Below are 26,283 nucleotides of genomic sequence, written 5' to 3' on the forward strand. Positions count from 1 at the left end.
CGTTATGCAACAAAGCATACAGATCTCCAAAACAGCACCTTCTTAAGCTGTGAACTAAAAAAATCGTGAACATACACAATTTTCAGCAAATGTGATTGAGGGTTTCAACCACCTCCCACCTAAGAATTGACACCACTATATACTATATATACAAACTGGAGAAGCTTAGAGAAGGAACCCACTAATTTGGGGAGTGGGAGAAAGCATCTCAGAAGTGGAAACACTTGAGCTGGGTTTTGAAGGATAAGGAGGAGTTTCCACATGAGGAGGAAGTGGGGAAAGACAAGCTAACTAAAGCTGCCTCACTGTAGATGCCACCACTGGCTCTGTAAAAGTCCCTGCCACCTCCTTCTCTCTACTTGAAAGTGTAACATACTATGTTTTCAGAACAAATAGGAGTAGAGAGAGAAGACTGTGGCTCAGGATTTCACAAAGTGTTTGCTATGGAGCTAGTTCTGTGACCTGCTTTATGGAGAAGGGGATTTTTGGTAAAATAAAATATACATTTAACAAAATATCTGATGCACTCTATGTTCCATAGAACGCCCTGTAGTAAATGCTGCTACAGTGTCTATGTCTTGACGCATCTTCAAAATAAACAATTCAAGATATATGAAATGGAGAATTAGATTTAAAAAATTATTTCTTCCTGGATTTTTATAAAGGAATTAATTATCATTCCTTTAAGAAATCAGAATCATAAAATTATGTTCAAAGGAAATTCATAATCTAAGGGTCATTTTTTTCAACTGTAACCAAAATATAGTCATGTGTTGCTTAATTATGGGAATATGTTCTGTGAAATGTGTCATTAGGCAATTTCGTGATTGTGTGAACATCACAGAGTATACTTACACAAACCTAGATGGTATAGCCTACTAGGCCATAAGGTACAATCTTATGGGACCCACTGTCATATATGTGGTCTGTCGTTGACCAAAACATTGTTATGCAGCCCATGACTGTAATAATTATATTAATGATAATAAATAAAACCAAGAGATTATGGTCTGCTAAGCACTATACTAAGTGCCTTATTTGTATGACATTATGGAATCATCACAACCACCAATGAAACTGGCACTATAATAACATGGAGAGATTCGGATGTGTTAAATGACTTGGACAAGGTGACACAGCTTTTAAGCAATGGAATGTGTCCTCTGGAAGCCTGCACTGTTAGCCCTACGTTATCTTGCCTCCTACAACACCGAAACAATGAATATCTCAAGAGCAACCAGGGAGAGAGACTTCGGAACTGGGAAGACTGTAGTTCACAGCAAGACACCGGCAATCTTTTCCAAACGTGTGGACATATATTTAATGACAAATGCACCAAGGGAGGAAATTGCAGGGAAGGTGACATCTGAGAGAAACCTTTCCATGTGCTACAGTCCAGCCCAACACCTAGGCTCAGGCAGGTGAGATGGGGTGGGGTTGAGCACGGGAAGTTGGGGGAGGGAGAGAGAAAAAGACCTCAGTTTTCTCTCCTTTCAAAGAGGAATGTTACCCTTCTCTACCTATACCACAGATTTGTTGTGAAGATTGAAAACACTTCGAGAAATCAATATAAAAAAGTGATTATCTATACCAGCAAACATTTTTTTATTACTTGTAAAGGCTGTATGAAATTTTGGATATAAAATGGCCAAATAGGAACATCCCTGAGCACCTGCAAGACAGAGAAGGATAAACAAAGCTGTTTCACAGGAAGGTTCTGGAAGCCATGCTGGGAACTGATTTCCAGGGTGGCTCCACTCAGAAAGGTGTTCTATTCACCAACCAGTAGTGCTTAACATTCTCCTTCCTCTGCTGCAATCTGGCAGAGACTACAGAGGAGGTGGAGGACTGAACGTATCAGAGAACCCAGGCCAAAGAACTCAGAGGCAGGACACAGAGTACTTAGACTTGAGGGAGAGCTCCAAGGCCACACACACTCAAAGAAGTCATTCTCAGGTTAAAAGTTAAGTAGCTCAAGGCATTCTGCAGGATATATTGAAGGAGGGAAAAAATTTCCACAGGAATCAACTGATAATGATTGTACACTGAACAAATTCATAAGCAAAGACTTCAAATAAAGACCCAGATGGTATATCCAGCACAGACTCGTGTAAGATAGAAACAGTTTGCGATCCAGAACATGATTACGAGGCCTGGAATTTGGACCTGACCAGAACCGACACTACACACCAAAGACAAAAGTTAATGAGTTTCTTAATAAAGAGGAATGAGAAATTATTTCCAGAATTCTACTAAGTCTTGATATAGGTTACTGTAGATATTTATAGTCAGTCCACAAGTAATAACTACTCTTAGCTGTCATTCTACAGTGTGAAGTCATTTACAACCTATTCCCTTTTTTTGGCTTTAGGAAGTCCTGAGTGAAAGAATCCTTGATGACGTATCGATAGATGAATAAACTGCAACCAGCGTGACGCTTTCTGAATAATGCGTCAAGACTGGTGCGCAGAGTGGGCAAAAGCAAGTAAACAGCACCCTACTGCGGTGGTCCACAAGCCTGGCTCTGTTTCAGCATCACTGAGGAGCTTGTAGAAAATATGGATTCTAGAACTCCAGCCTAGTTCTGCTGAATTGGAATCTTCTGGGGTTTGAGTCTAAGAATCTGTTTTTTAAACACATACCCTGGCTAATTCTTATCCAACTAGATAAAAAGATTTGTGCTTGTTGATTGATGAGGTATTTGAGATTCACTGCCTCAGTGAATAGCTTTTTTCTGTTTGGATGAATGACATATTTATAGGTATTCCCTGTGTGCTATGCACTGAAGATACAAAGAAATATAAGACATAGCTCTTGGTCTGGAGGAGCTTTATTTTAATTGGGGAGACAGAACATATTGGCAGTCATATGCCAAGTAATAATGTAGGCAATGAGAAGTACAGGAGAGATGATTTCCAAGGCTAGGTGGATGGGAAAGATTCCATAGAAGAGATGAGACTGAAGAAACCATAGATAAGAGAACACTATGACTAATTTGGGAAGGAGGCTGGAATGGTTAAGACTGGATTGGGAAGAGATACGGGAATAGTTAAATATGGTTGAAGGAGAGGATTAAGGGCAGATTTTGTAAAGTTTCCTATATCTATAGCTCTACAGATATTTCTTTCTCTACATGCATACACATACATATATGTATATATATACATATATATATATTCATACACACACATACAGAGACAGAGAACTTTAAAAAAAATCTTCATTGAACTTCAGTTTGGAATGTGAAAATGTGACAATAAGAACATGAGTTAAAAATTATCCAATGTCATTTTTAAAAAAAGTCTGTACAATATTATGACGCTGTGAGAAATTATACATGTCAGTTTTGCATATTGCTTCCCATGTTTAATACCGTGAGACTATCAGGGTAGCACAATTATTATTTTAAATTTGTCTGTCCTGTCATGATTTACATTAAGAATTTTTTCTGTCACCCAACCCCATAGTTCTAACAGAGAGCTAGGCACACAGTAAATTCTCCTGCTGAATATTAAATGAATCCATGATGGAGAGGCCTCACGCAAATTACGATGACTGCAGCAAGAACTCTACCTGGAAAGGTGGCGGCGTTGACACAGCAGGGATGACAGCGGCGGCGGCGGCAGCAGCCACAGCAGCGCTGGCTGGGTCTGGCTGCACAGCGATGGGGCTGATCATGTGTTCCATTGTGTGGATTTTGCCATCTTCAATCATTTTAGGAGCTGGAGCTGCCTGAAACATGGAATACTGGGCTCCAATGGCAGGGATGGCCACTGCAAGAGAAGAAAGAGGGAAACACAGGTCAATCACTTTCAGTCACTGAGGAAGCTTCATCACTTTCTCAATGATATTTTTAAAAACCAAGTTGAGCAGCTGGGCCTCTCTCTGCTAACTAACGCTCTCTCAGTACAGGTAACGAGGTGCTAGCCAAGAGGAAGAGAGAGAAGTGGCAGGTACTCCCTCTGCTTGTCTTTTCAAAGGAACCACGTAAGTATGGATGGAGTCTCCCAATAGACCATCATGGAAGGAAGGTCTAAAGTTAGGTTTCTGCACCAACATTTCCCACTGCCTCTACGGAAAAATCTCATTTTGACTCCTAGTCTTGATGTCCTCCAGAGCAAGAAAGAGCCTTCTAACTCTGAGAAAACAGGCTCAGAATAAGGAGATCACAGGCTTGAGGCCCAACCAGCGTGAGAGCGAGCCTGCCTGTTCCTGTTCACTCACCTCCCTCACGACAGACCCACTGCACTTTTCACTTTCACCACATTTTAAGAAGCAGATGCTGTTGAAGGCTTCACTCTGAGAACTCAGAGGTCTGTGTACATCTCCCCCACCCTGTATTTCAGATTTCAACATTCTGATTCAAGGAAAAATACATAACAAGAAACGGAAAATTCCCTAATTTTCTAATGTCCACTCATTGTGCAGCAGTAGAGTGACTGGATTTTTGATGAGACCTGTCAATTCAAGATACGTATCTGTGAGTAAAATCCAAAGCACTCATTTCAACCAGAGACTCAAACAGATAGCAGTTATTCAATGTCAATGTATGATAGAGGTAAAAAGGAAAAAATACCAAACCTGATTTGAGGGAGTTTGTGTGAGTGTGTGTTGAAATGATAAGCAAGAATATGAAATGCATACATACAGTATCCCTTCGTTTATGTTGTTTCTCCAACTGTAGGTATATTTATTCTAATAAAAGCTGACTTGATATAAAGAGACAAATGACTGTGGGCTAAACAATGGTACAGCCATTCAATAACATATACATACCTAAAACCTGAACCAACTCTTTTACTTGCCTTTCCAACCATACGGGCTTGTGCCCAGATCCTTCACCCCTGCCCTGGTGCTTCCTCTAAAATACAAAGTTCTAATTTTCTGGATGAATCAGAATAGAGGCCAAGAGGATGGGGCCCAGAGAGGGTTATGAGTTTAAGGTACTTTGGGGTAGTACTAAGTAACTTCTGGATTGTTCAGGCTATCAGTCCACAGGAATTTCTACCCCAGGCGCCAAGACACAACTATACACTTAAAGACTGTTGAAGAGTTCTTTTCTCTAATTAAATAAAGCTCCTGCAACTTGCCAATAGGAGTCACCTTCCCAACAAGTACAAGTGACAACTCCTACTTGTATCCAGGCTCTGCTTTATGGAATTACAGAAAAATATGGGATCAGTTTTACACTGCTTATGGCGTCGATGGCATTTATAGGGAAATCCAGTCCAAGGAGTCACTTAACTGCAGAACTTTTTCACAGGCAAAAAAAATTACCATTGGATTACTTCAAAAGGAAGCTCTACTGGGAAAACACTTTTTAAGTCCTATGTGGCCAATGCAAACCTATGCCCCCAAAGCACAGATTCCTTGACTCTGCTTTAGCAGGGGAAGGTACAATCCTCAACCAGAAGAAAATGAGAGCAGCTGAGCTTCGAAGTGAAGATTCTCTCAAAGAGCTCTTCAATCTACCCACTGTGACCCCAGGAAGCGGTCTGGAGGAGGATCCCTCCCATTACCCACAACTGAATTTTCCATGTGTGCGGATGCTTGTGTGGTGTGTGCTATGCTCACACAATGGGGTTAAACAAAGTTCCTTACAGGTTAGGATCAGAAAGAAGACCTGTCTCACATGAGCCGACCAATGGGCAATGACAACATTGGCAAACTGGTTTGTGGTGCCTGGAGGAAAGCAAAGTTCAAGGTCCCCGGTTGGAATTACTTGAGCACCCCTAGCCATAAACCACCAATCCAGCAACAGGAGAAAAAGACTGCTGGGAATTAGAATCCAGGGAATTAGCTGCAAAAACTCACCGCTGTCTTATTCCCAGGCGTTCTGGTCTGTTAAGACCACGACAAGGGACAAATAGTGCTATTTGCTCCTAAAGGGGAATTTTCTACCCTTCCCATCAACTCTCAGAACCGGCAATAAGCTGCACCCTCTGGCTTCTGATGGCTGGGGTAGAAATAGGAGTAAGGAAAAGACAGCTGGTAGAAGATTGAGAAGAGCCTCATATTCTTCCATTTCCCTCTGCCCCCACCCCCTCCCAACTCTGCCTACTCTGTCACAAATTGAGAAAAAGCCTAACCAACTGGTGACATCCATTTGAAAAACCCACTGACAGAAAGTTCGACTTGAATGTGGTCAGAGCTAGATCATCCGCTTAAGTTCCAGATAAGAAAGCCCAGGAAGCCACATTCTTTGCCTAACCTCTGGCTGCCTATGAGAAGAGGAACTGATGTGCAGATGCAAGAGCCCGAGGAAGGCTTTGGGTCATTTCAAAGAGAGAGTTGGGGTTTTGGCTGAATGGATGCATTCTGACTCTGGTTTATACTGACCTGTACCAGGTTTAATGGCAACTGGATTGACGGCAGAGATTTCCAAATTTGGTACAAGTTCATATCCTTTTTCTTGCTGCTTTCCTTTCCCTTCATGATATCGGCTATATATACCACGGCCAGCAGAATATCCCCCGAGGTAGGAACCCCTGGGCCCTGGAGCTCTGTTGCCAGCTGCACCTCGACCCCGGCCTCTTATGCTGCCTGCTTATGATAACAACACAAAAAATGATGAGCAACCAACAGTGACAGTACAGGAGGTGGACCATAACTCAGGTTCTTGGCATTTAGGTGTTTGCCCTGAGTCTAAGTCGCAGGTGGCTACACTCTTGCTCTTCAGTGAGCTGGTAAGACGCTTCAAACATTCTACTCCAGCCTAGATTCGCATCCTAAGTATGTCTGCTTAATGCAAGAGATGAACTTGCAGGGTGACTGCAATTGCAATTGCAACTTTAATAAAAAAAAAGTTCACAGATTGAAAAAAGCTAGATCTGGAAGAGAATCTGCTGGTTCACCTTCCTCATTTTATGCGTGAGAAAACAGGCCTAGGCAGGTTAAAGGGACTAACTAAAGTCACAGAGCCAGTTAATCAGAGAGCAGGACCCAGTACCTAGGTATTTTCTGTCCCAGTGTAATGCACGGTTGCATTATACCCTAGCCAATGATTTAAAAAAACACATTGTGCCTCCTACTGCCCAACATTCTAAAGATTTAATTTCACAAGCAGGTTTTAACCTATGTATCTCGAGACTGGCAGACTAGCCCCAAACTGGCTAGGCCCTGGAAAGGCAGTATGCAAGAAGAGCTTGCAATGCCGCTCACTCCAGACATAGGAACAATCGGCATTTCCCTCAGTGCTATAGAAGTGAATACCTTAAGTGCCAGCAAAGAAAAGAACCCAGAACCGACACCCAAACGAGGGTAGGTAGGGGGGTCGAGGTCCACCACCTCCGTAAATTACAGCCACAACACCCCTGACGCCACCCGCCTGGTAGGCGCAGCTCTGGGGGCCTCCCCAAGAGAATAGCCCCCGCTAACCTTTCACGAAGTAGTCCCTGTTGGGCCCGATGAGCGCGTTGTACGGGTAGCCGTAGTAGGCCAGCGTGTAGGGGTCGCAGGAGTACACGTAGCTGGGCTGCTGCACCGCCGCCGCCTCGGCTGCGCCACCGCCCTTGGCCGCCTTCTGGTAGCGGGAATACTGCTCCTTGTCCACGGGCTTGGCCAGCGTCACCTCGAGGCACGAGCCCTCCAGCTCGGTGCCGTTGAGGTTGTTCATGGCGTGCACGGCGTCCTCGCGGCTGGTGAAGTGCACGAAGGCGTAGTCGCGGATCTTCTTGACGCGCTCCACGCAGCCAGGGTTGAACTGGCCGAAGCTCTTCTTGATCGTGTCCTCGGTGGTCTCGATCATGAGGTTCCTCACGTAGAGGATCTTCACGGTCTCCATCACGTCCTCGTCCACGTCGATCTCGGGCTCGGCCCAGTCCACGGCGATCTGGTGGCCCCACAGCTGGATGCGGCCAGGCATGAGCTTGCGGCGCGCCATGGCGGCGGCGCGGTGGCTCTCGTACTCCACGAAGGCGAAGCCGCGGTTCTTCATCTTGTCGGCAGCGCTGGCGTAGACGATCACGTCGAGCACGCCTTCGGTGACCTTGGCGATCTCCTCCAGGATCTCCTCGCGCTTCTTCATCTTGGGGATGCCTCCGATGAAGAGGCGGCAGTTGTCCACGCTGCAGCACACCCCCAGCAGGCGGCCCGGGCGGATCTCGTAGTTGTTGAGCTCGCGCACGGCGCGCTTGGCCTCGTTCTTGTGGCAGTACATGACGAAGGCGTAGCCGCGGTTCTTGCCGTCGAAGTCCATCATGAGGCGCAGCTCGTAGATGCGGCCCACCGCCTCGAACACGGGCACCAGCTCGTCCTCGTACACGTCGCGCGGGATCTTGCCCACGAAGACCTCACAGCCGCGCTGCGGGTGCGGGCCCTCCCAGCCGGGCGGCGGGCCGCCGTACTTGCGCTGCCCGTTCTCCTGCACCATGTTGTAGCCCGTGCGCTCCAGCAGCGCCAGCAGCGCCGCCTCGTTGGGCGCGCCGGCCACGCCCTCGGGCGCCTTGGCCGAGGACGCGGCGGCGGAGTCGCTGCTCATGGCTGCAGTGGAATCCTCTGCGGTCATAATGTCAAAGGCATCCACGGCTGGCGGAAACCTGGGGGAGGCAGAAGGAAAAGTGAGTGTGGAATCTGCACCGAGTTGAGCCAGAACTTTACTGCCCCTTTGCCCCGCCCCCCCCTTCTTTTTAAAGACATACAAGACTGGCACTTAACCATCAGGTGGTCAAATGAGAAATAAGACGGAGACCGCTCTGGAAATGCAGCAGCTCTAAAATAGTCTAAATTAGGTTTTGCAGGAAAACCCAGAAGTGACTCGGGGAAAAAAAAAATCAGAATGAGCAAGTGCTTCCGCTTAATCAGTACCCGAACAGCTTTGAAGCCTCGAGAACCTGCTGTAATTGTTAGCGAAAACCTCACGTTCTTGCAGCAAATGGCAACATCTTTTGCCTAGTTCCTGCACTGTCAACTCAGATGATGTCCTTTTAGTTATAGCATTTTACCCCATTTATCCCTTTGGCAGACAAAGCCTCTTTCTTTTTTAAGAGTCTTTTTCATTTAGGCATGGAAATAGAGCAGTGTATTTACATTGCTAAGGAAAACTTTGAGGAGGTGTTATTATACAAGATAGATAATAAAGCTGTGCGCTGAAGCTTTCTACCAGGAAGAAATGGAATATCGACCCTTGCCGAGGACTACGCCTAGGAACTGTGGTAAGCGCTGGTAAGTCTGATTTTTGTGGTGTCATTCAGTCAAATTCTTGGTATGAACCATTCATGGATTTGGAATCAGTCCACAAAGAGGCAGATTAAGTTCAAACTGGGGGACTTGTGAAGCAGCAATTACCTGGTAAACCATACTGTAGTTTTCGGAGAACTGTCAAGTGCATTATCTTATTTGATCTTCCTAATCTCCTTAACATAGTAAGTGATATTATCATTAGTCCCAATATGTTTATGGGGAAACAGGCTCAGAGAGGTAGAGTAAATTGCCCATTTCACACAGCAACTATCAGCTCGTATCAGGACTTGATTCCAAGTCGTCTGGCTCCAGATTCCGTGTTCTTTCTACTAAACAAGTGCTGTGCAATAGAACTTTCTGTGATGGTGGAAAAGCTGTCACCAGCCACATGTGGCTACTGAGCATATGAAACGGGGCTAGTGTGACTGATGCACTGAGTTTTTCATTTTATTTAACTTTAACTTAAAATTAAATAGCCACATATCACAGAGCAGGTCTACACCATATCACCTTCACTCATACAGCCAGAGCTCTGTGGAAGTGATTTTAAATTATACACTAAGATTATCATAGTAGCTTCATACTGTGCTTTTGTAAAGAAATGCTCTGATTGGCCTTTTAAAAAATGAAGATTATTTCATTTTTTGGACTATAAAAGTATTCAAGTAAATTTTATGGAAAATTAAGAAAAATAAGAAAAGAAATCATTCCTAATTCTACACAGTGAGAGCCATAATTAAACTCTCCCATCTTTTTTTTAAATAGGTCTTTTTGGGGAGGAGGGGTGGAACTTGCTTCCAACAAACTTACATCCTGTTGTACTTCATTTCATAAGCACTCCTCCATATTCTTAAAACTCTGCAAAAACATAATTTTTAATGGCTGCACAAGGTTTCAACATTCAACTAGAACCTGGAGCATCATTTATTTTGAAAAAATTTACCACTAGGAATTGTATGCAAGAATACTAAGGGAAATTTCAAGGGTAATTAAGGTGAGTTTGATTATCTAAAGAAAAAAAAAACCAAAACAAATTATAGCACACAACAGAAATCTTACTTGCCAGTTGGCCAAATCAGTACTTCTCTGGTTCATTTGCTGTTAACAGCAAGAGGCAGTTCAGTTAAGTGGGGAAATGTGTGGGCTCTGAGCCAGACTGCATGGTTGTATGTGATCCTAGCTCTAACACATCCTAATTGTTCGACCTGGAGCAAGGATACTGAACTGCTCCATGCCTCAGTTTCCTTTATCTATAAAATGGGAATGATGGTGATAGTATTAAGTTTAGTGGAGTGAGTTAATACATACAAAGCTCTTTGAACTGTGCCTAGAACTTTGTAAATGCTCAAGAAATGTCAGTTATTATTATCTTTCATCCAAACTTCTGGGTAAAACTTCAGACCAATTCTTTCAATTTTAGAGTAATTTTGTCCCTTTCTTACTTCTTTAAAAACATCTGTTTGACACGGCTTCTATTGTTATTTTTTATTTGCTTTGCTCTTCAAGTGCTTGAAAGCTGGTTTGACAACATATTCAGTTATCATGAAGTTTTTTTTCTAGTATAAATTTGAAAATGATACATAAGTTCCTGTAGTTTCACACTGAAACAGAAATTTCAATATCAGATTTGAACATGAAGATCTTCTCCTCCTTCCAAATGGAAAATAAGGATATATTCTTAAGAAGACTATTTGCAAACACATATGTGTTTATAATCTGTAATCTGGGAAGGAAATGGCAAGTACCTATATAAACATATACACGGCAATTCGAGATCTTACATGTTGTCCTACATAAAACATTGACTGAAGTCCAAAGGAATGGACCATGTTGCTCTGCTGAGATATGTACAGTTGACTTTTTCTTTTCCTAATTGTACTCTGAAACTACCATTTTACACAAAAAAAGTCTCATAATGATCAGGCTATGAGAGTCATTTGCAATTACAACCCCATTAATTTTATCAAAAATTCTGTTTGCTTTCAGTCTGAAATCTGCTGGTGTCAGTAACAAAATCATCTCTTATAAAATAGTTATAGCTTAGGGCCAGCCAGGTGGCGTAGTGGTTAAGTTTGCACGCTCTGCTTCAGCGGGCCAGGGTTTGCAGGTTTGGATCCTGGGCGTAGACCTACACCCTACACACTGCTCATCAAGCCATGCTGTGGCAGTGTCCTATATACAAAATAGAGGAAGACTGGCAAAGATGTTAGCTTAGGGACAATATTCCTCAAGCAAAAAAGAGGAAGATTGGCAACAAATGTTAGCTCAGGGCCAATCTTCCTCACCAAAAAAAAAAAAAAGTTATAGCTTATATCTTACATCTGTGAACAAAGAAAAGCCCTTTCTCCTGAGCTTTCATCATCGTAATAAATGAACCATGTTATTGACCCTCTTTCCCTTTTTTCTTTGCCACTAGGAAGTTCAGGATTGAATTTTTCACTTCAATTTAGTAATTGTATAGGACATTACAACACATTCTCAAGTTGATCTAATGTTGGCTATAGTTTCTCTCTCTTTTTTTTGTGTGTGAGGAAGATTAGCCCTGGGCTAACATCCGTGCCCATCTTCTTCTACTTTCTGTATGGGACGTCTGCCACAGCATGGCTTGATAAGTGGTGCGTAGGTCTGCGCCTGGGTCTGAACCCGCAAACCTCGGGCTGCCGAAGTGCAGTGTGCGAACTTAACTACTATGCCACCGGGCTGGCTCGTAATTTTCATTTTTTAGTATGTTATATTCCCAGTGCCATGAATTTAGTTATTTATATTGTTAATCTTATTGTTTACATGTTCTTGGAAGCCATCTCACATAATTTTGGGGCCAGAAGAGGAATAAATGCACATACACACACACACACACACAAATCTAATTTTCATCAGACACTGATTAATGTAGTATCTAAATTAATTATCTTCTACACTAACTACAAATATTGGCATAAAAGCAAGTGAGATATCACTTCACACCTATTAGCATAGCTATTAGTAAAAAAAGCAAAAAACAAAATAAGTGTTGGCAAGGATGTGGAGAAATTGGATCCCTCACGCATTACTGGTGGGAATGTAAAATGGTGCGGCCCTCTGGAAAACAGTATGGTGATTCCTCTAAAACTTAAACATAGAATTATCATATGATCCACCAATTCCACTACTGGGTGTATACCCAAAAGAATTGAAAACAGGGACAAACGATATTTGGATTTATTTATTTATTTATTTTTTGTGAGGAAGATTAGCCCTGAGCTAACATCTGATGCCAATCCTCCTCTTTTGGCTGAGGAAGATTGGCCCTGAGCTAACATCTGTGCCCATCTTCCTCTACTTTATATGGGACGCCGCCACAGCATGGCTTGACAAGCGGTGTGTCAGTGCAGGCCAGGGATCTGAACCTGCGAACCCCGGGCTGCCAAGGGGAAGTGCGTGCACTTAACTGCTACACTACCTGGCCAGCCCCACAAACAGATATTTGTATACCAATGATCATAGTGGTACCATTCACAATAGCTAAAAGGTGGAAACAACCCAGATGTCCATTGATGCATATCAGGAAGAAAATGTGGTATGTACACACAATGGAATATTATTCAGCCTTAAAAAGGAAGGAAATTCTGACACATGCTGCAACATGGGTGAATCATGAAGACATTATGCTAAGTTAAATAAGCCAGAACCAAAAGGATAACTATTGTATGATTCCACTTATGTAAAGTACCTAGAACAGTCAAATTCACAGGGACAGAAAGTATAGTAGTAGTTGCCAGGAATTGGGGAAGGGGAGAATGGGAATTAGTGTTTAATGGATATGGAGTTTCAGTGAGGGATGATGAAAAAGTTCTGGAGATGTATGGTGATGATGAAGTCACAACAATGTAAATGTATTTAATGCCATCGAACTGTATACTTAAAAATGGTTAAAATGCTAACTTTTGTTATGTATATTTTATCACAATAAAAAAGTGAGAAGGCTCAGATGCAAAAAAAGGACAAAAATAAGATTCTATAAAATTAGGATTTCACTGGAGGTCATTAAAAAATGGTACACTGAGGCAGTTTAACATATTCAAGAAAATCTTACAGTCTACAAACTTCATTTTCCTTATGTTCATGTCTAATATACCACAGTTAAATAAATTATATGATGTGCTGGTCAATAAATTTTTGAGGCCAAAGGCTTAGATATATAAAAGATAAATGATTTATTTAATGCCTTAAAAAAGGGAACTATATAGCCAATATGACCCTTCTCTCAGAGATGTAACAAAATGTGCAATTTATTACAATTAGACATGCTGTAGGCCAGCACTTGGTAAACTATGGCCATAGGCCAAATATAACCTGCCATTTGTTTTTGTAAATAAAGTTTTACTGGAAACTACCACCAGACCCCGTCTGCCCCAGAATAATCCTTTCTAATGGATTATCTGTGGCTGCTTTTGCACTACAATGGCAGAGTTGAATAGTTCAGACAGAGATTGTATGGCCCACAAAGCCAAAATATTTACTATCTGGCCAGGTATAGAAAAAGTTTGCTGACCTCTGCTCTAAGAGGTGTGCAGAGAACATCAACGAGACTAACATCGATTCCTATTGCTAAGGTATTACAGTCATGTTTCCCTCTGTTTCCTATGCTGAGCAATGACTTAATATCAGGACCAATTTTTAAATTCTAACATATTTTGAAGACAGTCTATTTGAGCTGCCTGTCCCCCCATTTAAAGCTGTTTTCCATTTAACTTCATGGTCAAATAGATGAGACCTGGAAGAAGAGATATCTGGTGAGGTTGTTGGCTCAGCTCCTAACACTTCTATGTGAACAGTGATTTCTTATGATTTCAAAAGAGACACACAGAAGGGTTTGTGTTCATTTATTCATTCATTCAGCAAATATTTTTTGAGCACCTACTGTGTGCCAGCATTGGTGGCCCTTGTCCTTCACAGAGCTTACCTTGGAGTTGACGGAACTAAAGAATTATGCTCGAAATACTAGAGTTGAGAATTAAGGCATTTTGTACTCATAAGGAAACTGAGGCACAGAGACATTAAAGAGATTCTCAGTTCATGAGCATCAGAGCTGATACTTGAACCCCGACAGTCTAGATTACAGTCCATACCGCAGCTGTCCCTAAGTGATTCTTATCACAGGCCTGTGGTGAGGAGTAAATGAAAGGATCCATGGAAAGCTCCTAGTGCAGCACCCAGCTCTAAGTGCTCCAGAAATGTTAGCATAAGAACTTTGAACTAAAAAAAAGAAAGATTTTTGAACTTGAGTTAAGAATCTTGCCCTTATGTATGATTCTTGTGTTTACAGGGAAACAGGCAAGAGCCAACTTTAGACCAGTCAGTATGAGAAGCTTAGCCTGTGAGTTCTGGTGTAGACTGGCATACCAGAGTCTCCCAGATTCCATTCATAGCAGGTAAGCTGTCTGGCAGTGTAATTCTCCACTGGTGATCTGGCTCAGGCATCCAAGTGTAAGCCTGTTTCTCCCCTAACCCCTGGCTAAAGCAGTGTGCAGAGGCTAGAGCAGTTTGCAGAGAACCTGAAGAAACTTGCTACATTGGATGTAAAAGGTCCAATCATCCATGTGGATGCCAAATCCCCTGAGGCAGGACCATCCCAAACATAGCCATCCTCTGTACATGCTAAAATGCATTAGTGTTCACTGAGGCTGCTAGCATTAAACAAATATGGCAATATATTTGAAACAAATCATTTATTCACAGTTTGGCATATAAAACAAAGAGAAAAATATACTTCTAAATCCAGCTATTATTATTCTCAACTATTAGCTAGAATATCTGTTCTCTTTGTTTTAGGTTGAGTTTGAGCTTGTCAGGGTAAAATAAAATTTTAGGGTTAACTCAGACTTAAAGCAGATATCATCAAGGATTTGAATTCCCTTCTTAGTACTGGTTCAGAGTATGTACCTCTCAGTAGGATTTTAACTTTGAACTGGGGCATTTTAGAGGGCAAGAGGTGCCGTTGTACTGGGAAATATTTCCAATGTTTACCAACTAGTTTTTACCTAGGATCAAAAAGAGGCATGAGTTTACTCTAGAATTATCCAAACTAGCAGTTGACTGTGGTTCAAAGCTCTCAGTGTGTGTGTGTGTGTGTGTGTGTGTGTGTGTGTGTGTGTGTGTGTGTGTGTGTTTGAGATTAATATTCTTTTTTTTATAATTTTATTTATTTATTTTTTCCCCCAAAGCCCCAGTAGATAGTTATGTGTCATAGCTGCACATCCTTCTAGTTGCTGTATGTGGGACGCGGCCTCAGCATGGCCGGAGAAGCGGTGCGTCAGTGCGCGCCCGGGATCCGAACCCGGGCCGCCAGCAGCGGAGCGCGCGCACTTAACCACTAAGCCACGGGGCCGGCCCATGAGATTAATATTCGATTTAGAATTCTTAGAAGAGTTTTATTTGTTGACCAATGGACACATTGCAATGTGAAGATATATTCAGTGGGGAACAGCGTCTTCCAGCACTAGTTGGAATTTAATTCAGTGGAAGGTTTTAAAATGTATTTATCCAAGAGGTAATCCTATTTCTGTCTGCAGTTAGATTTCTATTTTGATGTCCCTTATTCATACCATAAAATTTTTGTCTTTACTAATAGTCACTTCTTAGGCATGACTTGACATACACAATGTACAGATATAATAAAATACATACCATACTGGTTAAGAGCAAAGACTTTGGAGTCAAAGAAATGTAAGTGCAAATCATGACTGTGTCACTTACTAGCCATGTCCTATGAGGCAAATTACCTCAGCTCCATTTCACATGTCTAAGATGGTTCTAGTAAGAGCACCCATTTCAGAGGACTGGTTCCAAGATCAAACGACATTTAATGCCACAAATCAGGGGGGAAAAAATCGAAGACCAGCTTCTGCACAAAGTTTCCGAGATTCGGCCTCACCCTGAGCATTTATATTCCTGCCCTGTGCCAAGTTATCACCACCCAGTAGAGTAAACAGAGTAAAGAGAGAACACTCCCCGCACCAGGCAGGCCTCTGGCGCTGGGACACGTCTGTTCCCTGAGTCTGAAGGTGTAAAAGGAGTCCGCTCAGTGGAGGCAGAGTACTAACGCAGAAGCCGAAGAACAGCACAGGCTCTTTCTTTCTATCTTAGCCGGCAACCTCACGCTATTTGAAGGCATGGCCCCTGGGACATAGAAAAATCCTTCCATGACTCTCTTTTATTTAGCTAAAATCCTGAAAGGATAAAGAGGCAGTGGAATAATGACATTCTGGGCCATCCCTCCTGTCCACTCCTGGCAAATCTGAGAAGAGTTCATTTATACTGGGTCTTAAACAGTGTTGATGCTTGTACAGATTTTGTTATAGCAAAACACATCATTCAATGAATGATTGTGTTTGATAAACAGATGCAAAGCCAAGAGGCTCGCTCTTCCCAGCCATTTCTGTCAACACATCCCTGAAAATGAGGCATTTTGCCTTGGGTTCCCAGGGGTACTGCCCGTATACCACGAGAGGGGTCAAGTCACCTGCCCGAAAGGGGTGGTGTGAGGCTATTTTCTACAAGAGTTTGGCAACACACAAGCACCCATTAAGAATCTGTTATCTGGTTCCCTTTAAATAAGCATTACACGCTTATACTTCTCAACAGGTCGACGGGGTAATGTTGCAAAAAATGAAACCCGTAAATTCAACACACATCTGCCTCCTGGATTAACATTTTCCCAAACTGTGAACAAGTAGTAGGAGAGATTTCTAGTTTCACCCCTTATCTTAGCTCGTTTGACCTAAACCTTTGAAGGATCTGGCAAGGAGCAGAAAGGCTGACCAGCAGACAGATACCACAAAGGAGAAGGAAGGAGAGGCAGCAATGGCTTATATCACATAACTGTAGCTTGAATTTACACAGTGTTTTGCAGTTTATAAAACTCTTTCATATATATTATCTAATTGCATAAAATCCCAGAATTTGAGCTACAAAGGGACCTTAGGTATCATTTAATCCAGGGTTTGTCAACCTTGTTTCCTATTGACATTTTGGGTGATAATCCTCTGTTGCAGGGGGCTGTCCTGTGCATAGTAGGATGTTTCACAGCATCCCCGCCCTCTACTCACTGGATGCCAGAAGCCCCCCAACCCTCCACGTTTTGACAACCAAAAATTGCTGACTGTTGAGCATTACTGATAGAGCCTGACTATCTTGGAGCTATAAACAGATTATATACTTGCACAGAGCAGGTACTAATTAAATAGCAGGAGAAGTTGTTATTTTATTCTCTCTACCCCCAGCATGGGTTCAGTGTCTTGATTTGGCTCTTATTGTCAAGGCTGTCAAGACTGAGAAATATGCAACATTTTTCAAAGGTCCAAGGTAGTGTCTCTATGATACCAAACTACTCATTTAATTTGGTTGAAAACCCATCAATTTAATTTTTCAAGCCAAATGACTACCACTATAAAGCCCTATCAGACTGATTCTATTGTCAAATTGATTTGTCATCACAGGCAAACTGAAAGGCCTGGGTCACACAAACACCACTTTCGAAATCAGGCTAAGGATCTGCCAAGCTATTGAAGTGCTTCATTTAAATTCAGACCTCTTTGCTTTATGGACACGTGAAAACTGCTGACAATCTGGTTTTTAAGACTTGGACCTTTCTCAAATGTCACTGCTCGTTTCTTCAATAATGTAGAAAGCCTCACTTAAGATTCAGAGCTTTTTTTTTTTAAAGACAGAGTATGAACAATCACTAAAAATGTGCTCCTGGAACACACTTAATTCACTGGTACTAAAATCAACCTCCCTACTGCTTAGGCAAAAGGCGATGATCTGATGGGATAGATGATCAAATGATATTCGTGTATACATTCACTCATCATTCAAACACTGATTGAACACTTGCTGTATGCCAGGCCAGACTAGGTGCTTGGGGATACAGTAGAGACTACTGCACAGTCCTTGGAGTTCCTAGTCCACCAAGGGAGGAAGAAGAAGGAGGAAGAGGAAGAGAGAGCAGAGAGAACACCATGAGCAAAGATGGACAGCCACATAAGATTATTCAACCCTAGGAGGTCACATGTTTTTTTAACAAACCTTTTATCGAGTGCCAAAGCTATGACAGTGGGTTAGTAAAGTGTACAAGCAACAATGGACCATGGGTCAAAACAGAACCTAAGGAGTGACCCAGCTATAACAGGTAGACAGGGACTGAAAATCTGCTTGTATCTGGTTTAATTATATTTAGAGACAGATAGAAATTCTGCAAGAGTGGAGCTCTCATTATCCTCCTACACTTAAAACTAATTGTTATCATATGCCACATTATTGCAAATATAATACATACACAGTGATGTTGTAACAGAATGAATGAATTAAAATCAAAATCCATTTTTGAGCATCTTGATGAGCCAGACACTCTGCTAACCACCATCATTTAGCACAGTGAGATGACTGCAGAGGAGAACCTGTTCCATCACATGTCTAGTATTTCTGGGAAAGTGGCTGCAGAGTGTATTTCACTTACATGCTAAGAAGAGAGCAGCACTAAAAGAGAATCGATGACTTAAATGCAGTTCTCCCTGGAGGGAAGAAGATGGACTGGAAACAGTCTCTCAAAGCATATCCTTAATGTATGGTTTAAAAATTCTTGAGTTAGGGGCCGGCCCTGTGGCATAGCGGTTAAGTGTGTGTGCTCCGCTGCTGGCAGCCCGGGTTCGGATCCCAGGTGTACACCAGTACACCGCTTGTCAGGCCATGCTGTGGCGGCATCCCACATAAAGTGGAGAGAGATCAGCATAGATGTTAGCTCAGGGCCAGTCTTCCTCAGCAGAAAAAAAAGAGGAGGACTGGCATGGATGTTAGCTCAGGGCTGATCTTCCTCACTAAAAAAGAAAAAGGAAAAAACTCTTGAATTAATGATAGCTACCATTTTTGAACACTTATGTGTATAAGACACCTTAAGGAAATTATTTGATTTTTCAAGACATCCCTATGATTTAAAGTTTAAAACGTGAGCTCTAGAGTTGGGGATCAGCACACTACAGCCCGTGGGCCAAATTCGACCCTCTGGCTGTTCTTATAAAGTTTGATTAGAACATAGCCATATCGCCATGCCCATTTGTTTACATATTGTCTGTGGCTGCTTTCACGCTACAGGGGCAGAGTTGAGTTGCTGCAGCAGACAGTCTGGTCTGCAAAACCTAAAATATTTCCTGTCTGTCCCTTTCCAGCAAAAGACCCCTGCTCTAGGGTCAGATTTCCTGGGTTTGAGCCCCAGCTCTTCAACTGTGTAGCTGTATGACGTTGGTAAATTATTTCAAGTCTTGGTTCCTCACCATCCTCAGCTGCAAAATGAGAATAGTGGTACTAACAGTCACCATCTCAAGGTGTCACTGTGAGGAATAAGTGAGATAATATGTGCCAAGTGCTCAGAACAAAGCCAAGTATATAGTAAGGGTCTGATAAGTGTTAGCTATTATTGCCCCCTTTTAAAGTTCAGGAGCTTGAGGCTCAGAGACATCTTGCCCAAGATCACTCAGAATTGAAACTTAGCTGAAGACAAAGACCAAGCTGTCTGTCTGTCCTATATCTTAGCTCTTTCTACCACAGTACGCTGTCTGTCTGTGCTATTTTCTTCGTGATAGCAGAGTTGGCTAATAGCCAGTGTTAACAGAATAAAACCACTATCAGTGAGAAATGGACATTAGTTGATATAGTTGAAGGAAACTCAAGCATAGATCCACAGTAAAGTTCTTGGGAAACTCTTCTACCATATGCCTCACTGCACCTCCCCATCCTTCCCACTCCTCTTCTCAGCTTTCAGAGAGTTCTGCAAACTGTTCCACAGCCCATTTCTGGCCCTTTATAAAGTAGTTGACACATTCAAATTATATTTTTAGACTTAAAAATCCATTGAATTAAATTCTTAAATGGAAATGTTTAAGGACTAGAATTCACATAATCCAAATGTTTAAGTGAGAATATGGGACTATGATGAGGCAGTGGGGACGGTGTTTACACACCCAGGGGCTGGAGCCAGACTGCCTGGCTTCATATCCTGGCTCTACCACTTGAGAAACAAGTGCCATCACACAAGTCACTTAATCTCCCTGAGCCTCAGTTTCACCATCTATAAAATGGTGATAATATATCTCACCATGTTGTGAGGATGAAATGAGATAGTACATATAAAGCACTTAGAAAAGTACTTGGCTACAGGGAAAGCTCAAATCCCTTTATTATGATTATTATCATTATTTCAGCTGGGCAAAATAGGTGTTTTTCAAGAATGTTCTCTTTGTAGAGAACTATGTAGTCACAGTTTAGAATCACAAATTTTCTGCTTGACAATATAATTTTAAAAGCTAAAGAATCTTAGGGAATTTACTCCCAAATTTTTGTGGACAAACTGGAAGGGAACTTACATAGCTATTACCCTCTATATTTATATAGGAAAGTGCTTTAGACACTGTACATGCGATGTGTGGTTATAATGATGCATTTTTAAAGCTAATGATTATGCAAAAAGCAAATACTATGTTCTTTTTGATATTCGTCCAATTGTGTAAGTATTATATTCTTTTTGGTACTACTTAGTATACCTGTACTAATACTTTGTGCCTACCTATTGAATATAGTAGGTCCTAAATATTGTTTATTAACTATGAGATATTAAAATTACCAAAGCAAGTTTAAGACAGTAACCTGGGCATAATATTCTCAGAAAAACTTTGTGTGTCAGCATTTGAATATATGAACTGGTGGTCTGATGGATGGTTATTTTCATTGTAAAAATATTCTTTAATTTGCAAAGGGATTTATAATAGTATTCCTTTAGATAGGAAGTCCCTATGTAATTTAGAATGTGATTCAGGTTATTGAAAAATTAATCTAATATATCTTTCCTGTATGTACCGTCCCTATGTATCTATATATATCTACAATACTAGGCAAAAGTATCAGTCCCATTTTCTTAATGGAGAAACTGAGAACACGGGTGATCATGTGCTTAAGCTCAGAATCACAATTAGATAGTGGTTAATTTGGATTATAATTTAATAAGCAAGCCTTATCTTTGGGGTGACAGTCTCTAACTTTAACTTCTATTTGACAATAGAGTCTGTTTATATTCAAAACAAAATTCAGACAGTCCAAATATAGTAGAGATGCAGATATATATGGCTTTTTAAAAACTCTAAAATTTCTGTGTAAAGGGTATTTTTCATTCATCTAGTTTCTTGAATTTATGCCAAAACAGATATAGAAAGTGAACTTTCCCAAATATAAGCTTATTTAATCTTTACGATGATGTGTAAATGCTATTCTTTTCCCCTAATTTCAAACTGTATTAGTACTTTGCAAGTAGTAGTTACAAAGTAATTTTTGTTAGTGCCATGGAGTCAATTCTGACTCCTAGCGACCCTGTGTACAGCAGAGTGTAACCCTGTTCAGTCTTTTTGTGCCATCCTCTCATCTCCCAGTGCTGTGTCAGACAGTGCTCTGCTGCTATTCACACGGTTTTCACGGCCAATTTTTTCAGAAGTTCATGGCTGGGTTCTTTCTTCCTGGTCCCTCTTAGTCTGGAAGCTCCTCTGAAATCTATCCAAAATAGGTGATCCTGCTGGTATTTAAAATCCCAGTGCCATAGCTTTCAGGATCACGGCAACATGCAGCCACCACAGTGTGACAACTGACAGACGGTGGTGTGGTTCCCTAATTGGGAAGGTAACCTGGGCCACAGTGGTGAGAGGCCTGGATCTTAACCACTAGACCACCAGTGTATAGTAATAATATGGTCTATTATTACTGTGTCATATTATACATGAGTACATGCTCTACAGGAAATGTTCTTTTATTACCTTCTGGTGGTATGTCAAACAGTAGTATACAAGACTATCACAGGTTTCTTTGTAGGAAAAATGACAAATCGCCTGTCCTGAAACAAAGGCTCTGAAATAGAGTGACACAGTCAAACATTAGCTTCAGTTTTAGGTGTGACCTTCTCATTTTATTTGGTTAACATTAGTCATTTCAATTGTGACTATGAAACAATATCTGCTACCACAGAAAAAACCAGATCCTGTTTAATGTTGATGTCCTTCTATTTCATTGACCAGTATCTCAAGGCAATAGTTACAGTGAAATAGCATTTGGCCAGGAATACTCTCAACATTGAATAAGCCATGTATTATTTTCTTCTATAAATATTTCAGTTGAATGTGGGATATTTTTGAAGTTAAAAATATTTTCAAATACCACAACAATATTTCATGACAATATGACTATAATAGGCTCTTTGTGAGAAAAAATATAAAAGGAAGTGAACTTTCTAGTGGGAGAAAAATATGCATTAAAATGCAACTTTAATCCAAAACTATATTTTTCTTTTTAGTCATTAAATGATTAAATGTTGTTTTCCCTTTACTTAGCTTTTGAGCTTTGTTTTTCCTCTAGTGATGTTTGGATTTATTATTATTATTATTATTTTTGCATATAGTGAGAAACAAAAATGATAGTTTAATGAACAGGTCCTTCTAGCAAAAGTATGGCTAAAGTTAAACCCTAATACCCAGTAGCTCAATTCTTTATTATAAAAACTTGGAAATGAAAGGAAGAACCAGGAGTTCACTTGTGAGAAGGAACCTGAGTCGTTCTGTGGTGGGCATTGTGAATACTGTGGTGTTTTATCAACGTCATTTGTTTTTCAGTTTTTTCAAAGGATTCTTAGAAATGGAGCCATCTGAGAGAGGTCCTTGAATAACAAAGAAAGTAAAATTCACTTTCTGTTATGAAGTGATTTTAGATATTTTAGGATATTTCCACTTTCTTCTTCTTTTTTTTTTTTTTTTGGTGAGGAAGATCAGCCCTGAACTAACGTCCGTGCTAATCCTCCTCTTTTTTTGCTGAGGAAGACTGGCTCTGAGCTAACATCTATTGCCAATCCTCCTCCTTTTTTTTTTTCCCCAAAGCCCCAGTAGATAGTTGTATGTCATAGCTGCACATCCTTCTAGTTGCTGTATGTGGGACGCGGCCTCAGCATGGCTGGACAAGCGGTGCGTCGGTGTGTGCCCAGGATCCGAACCCAGGTCGCCAGTAGCGGAGCACGCGCACTTAACCGCTAAGCCATGGGGCCGGCCCTCCACTTTCTTCTACACGGTTTGAAACATTTTAGAAAAAACAAAACAATATGGTTTATTTCATTAGCTATAATTAAAGCTTTTCAAAGGCAAGGACGCTTATTTTGGTATTCCTAGTGCCTAGCACAGAATGAAGGAATGTTTCAATAAAGGAATGAATGAATGAATGAATGAATGAACCAATGCATGAGGACTGTCTTCTATAAGAAACATGGTAGGACAAAGCTACAAAAATAATTTTATTATCATATATAACTACCAGCAAATTGCTTTGGACATTTTTTCCATTTATCTCTTTATATTTAACTGTTGTGGTTTACCTGCAACTAGAAGTATGTACAAATAGTCATACCAAGTTTTGTCCAGTGGTCTGTCTACATGACCAAAAGGAGCCCATTAAAGAATGGATAGGGCATCTTTAATATGGGAGCTGGCATTTCTAATACACAGCTCAGGCCTCAATGTCAAGGGGGAAAGCCACACTAACCATTGATGGACTGTATTGAATGCAAATTTCAACCTCCTTAGAGCCTTCTTGGTCAGTTAGGCACTGGTCAGGCAGCTGTAGAAGTTCCATGACTTTTTTTGCCTTAGCCAATGTGCTTAGCTTCTACTACATAGTCTCAGGGATTTGGTAGAGATTTTATGCCATGAGGAATAGGGACAAAGATGGTGCCTGACCATGAAGTCAGTTTCCAAACGCTCTTTTAGGTGCAGGTATTTGGAGAGGCTGGATATCATGGTACTTGAGCTCATGCACATTGACACTGGGACCTTTTCTCCCTGGTGTTTCTCTGCTCCTGGGTAGTTCTCTACCATGCAGTAGTGGGTTTTGATGAATTGGAAAATAGATCACAAGTTAATCTGATACTGAATATAATACAGAAGTTCACAAATGTCTATATATGAAATCCAAGGTTCTCAATGCAATAATGTCACTCACTTAGCTATCTTTCCACTTCCCAAGGGAGTGTGCCACATGGGGAAGTGACCTCTGGTTGCAGAGGGAAAAAGGTGAGGAAGCAGCGCGGGGACCTCTAGTTTTATTGAGGAAAAAAATCACTCCTGCCTGCCATCTTTCCTCCTTATTCACATTTCCTTCACCTTTTCTTTGTCTTGATTATTCTTTTCTTTCTCATCTTAAATTCTCATTTAATATCCCTGGTTTTCAAATGTAATTACCTTGGTTAATAAGTCCTCAAGTAACACAGAAATAGAGTGACGCTACTGTCTGATTAGCTGTTTGCTTTAATCCTTGTTTAAATAAAACACACACACACACACACACACACACCACTTTTTAATGGGTATTCACCATTTGAACAAAATGTAGTAATATATGGTTTAAAACTAGGGAAGGGAAGAGAATTTTTCAATTATAAATTATCTAGACAGTAAATTTATAATTTTTTTGAGGTAGAATTTGCAGATATTTGGAAAAAACAAAGCTGCTCTATTCTGAAGAAAGATATTAAACGAAGAAGAAGAAGGAGAGGAAGGGGAAGGAGAACCAGCTTTCTCAATCTCTATAATTTAACTAGGCAGTTAAAGTTAGTTGGAAATTTACATAAAAGTTACACACTATAGAAGTTACATAGAAAGGAGAACTACGTTAGTGAAAGAAACTCATGAATTATAGACAAATTTTAAGAATGGAAATGAGGAGAAAATATATATGTAGAGTTTTACTGGACCTAGAGCATTTAGAATGAAATGTTTAGGTGTCGGGAAGCTTATGATTTTCCATGTATATTAAACTCCTGGGACTATTGTTGAAATACAGTCGCTGTTTATGTCTCACGTACTCTGTACTTTCATTGTGTGGACTCGAGTTAATACTTCAATTGAAAAACTAAGATACCAGTTTGAGGGCCGGCCCGGTGGTGTAGTGGTTAAGTTCGCGCGCTCCACTTTGGCGGCCCGGGATTCCCAGGTGCAGATCCCGGGCATGGACCCATGCGCCACTTTTCAAGCCACGCTATGGCAGGGGTCCCACATATAAACTAGAGGAGGATGGGCAGGGATGTTAGCCCACGGCCAATCTTCCTCAGCAAGAGGAGGACTGGCAACAGATGTTAGCTCAGGGCTAATCTCCCTCACCAAAAAAAAAACCTAAGATACCAATAAAAATACCAGTCATTTATTCCCAGGCTCACGGAGAAATACTGGATATTCTTTGAGTTAATAAAGTGTGAAATGACTTTAATGCTTCCAAGGAAATATAGTATCCTAGTCTTGCAAACTGTTTTTGGAAAGCATAGCTTAGCTTATCCCACCCTACAACAGAAAATTTAATTGGTTTAGTTATTTCTTCTTTCTCCAAATCCCCTTTAATGGTAAGGAGAAAATGAGGACCTACAGCAGCACACAGTTTATCCTTCATAAACCAGTCCCCGTGAAAACCAAGAGGGGGCGGGTTGGGTCCCAGTTTGTTGCTCACAGGTCCTGAAGCCAGAGTTTTAGTAGATTTAACACTAATTTATTTGGGATTTGAACATCCAGCTGTCCATACCAAGTGTTCTAATGTTGAGAATCTAATTCATGTTGAGAATCCCGCAACTCTGAGTTATATTAGTGTGGCGCTGTTATCTCCAAGTTCGTCAGAGAGCCGCCAGTCCAGCACAGACCTTTGGTCCTGGTGAAACCAGGTGAGGCAGTTTCCACAGCCTGGTGGTTTCTTCTTACTTCTCAAGATCCTGCAAGGGAAGGCTAAGCAGACCTTCACATTTTACATCAGAAGCACTCCTAGGTTCTGTCCACAATAAAAGAGAACTGGGATAACTGTTTTTGAAACACGGTTTGCCCATATAACTGTGGCTAATCTAGTTTTGTTTTCTAAAGCAGCATGGAGAGAAATTTATTTTTTGTACAAAAGATGTTTTTATTTGCTGTAGCCCACAGTTCACAGCCACATTCATTGTGGAGTGTCCTCTCTCTTTCCCTCTGCTACTGAATATATGTACACACATAACACACACACCCTTTTTTCTTCCTA

The 26,283-nt window shown here is 41.2% G+C and overlaps 1 protein-coding gene across 3 annotated transcripts in view; it reads right to left on the bottom strand.

Moving 5' to 3' along the window:
• The window catches only part of RBM47 (RNA binding motif protein 47), a 152,339-nt gene that overhangs the window by 3,261 nt on the left and 122,795 nt on the right, over nt 1-26,283 (bottom strand). The window contains exons 4-6 of one of the 3 annotated variants that reach the window (XM_058546938.1): nt 7,378-8,537; nt 6,340-6,543; nt 3,574-3,773 (exon numbers count right to left, since the gene is read on the bottom strand). In XM_058546938.1, coding sequence (XP_058402921.1) covers nt 3,574-3,773; nt 6,340-6,543; nt 7,378-8,506 — 1,533 coding nt within the window. In that variant the 5' untranslated portion in view covers nt 8,507-8,537. Of the gene's footprint in view, nt 1-3,573; nt 3,774-6,339; nt 6,547-7,377; nt 8,538-26,283 lie in introns of all 3 variants that reach the window. The other 2 variants (XM_058546937.1, XM_058546939.1) reach the window with 2 other exon arrangements.

The sequence above is a fragment of the Diceros bicornis genome, chromosome 8, assembly GCF_020826845.1.
Source record: "Diceros bicornis minor isolate mBicDic1 chromosome 8, mDicBic1.mat.cur, whole genome shotgun sequence".
NCBI classification, from domain to species: Eukaryota; Metazoa; Chordata; class Mammalia; order Perissodactyla; family Rhinocerotidae; genus Diceros; species Diceros bicornis.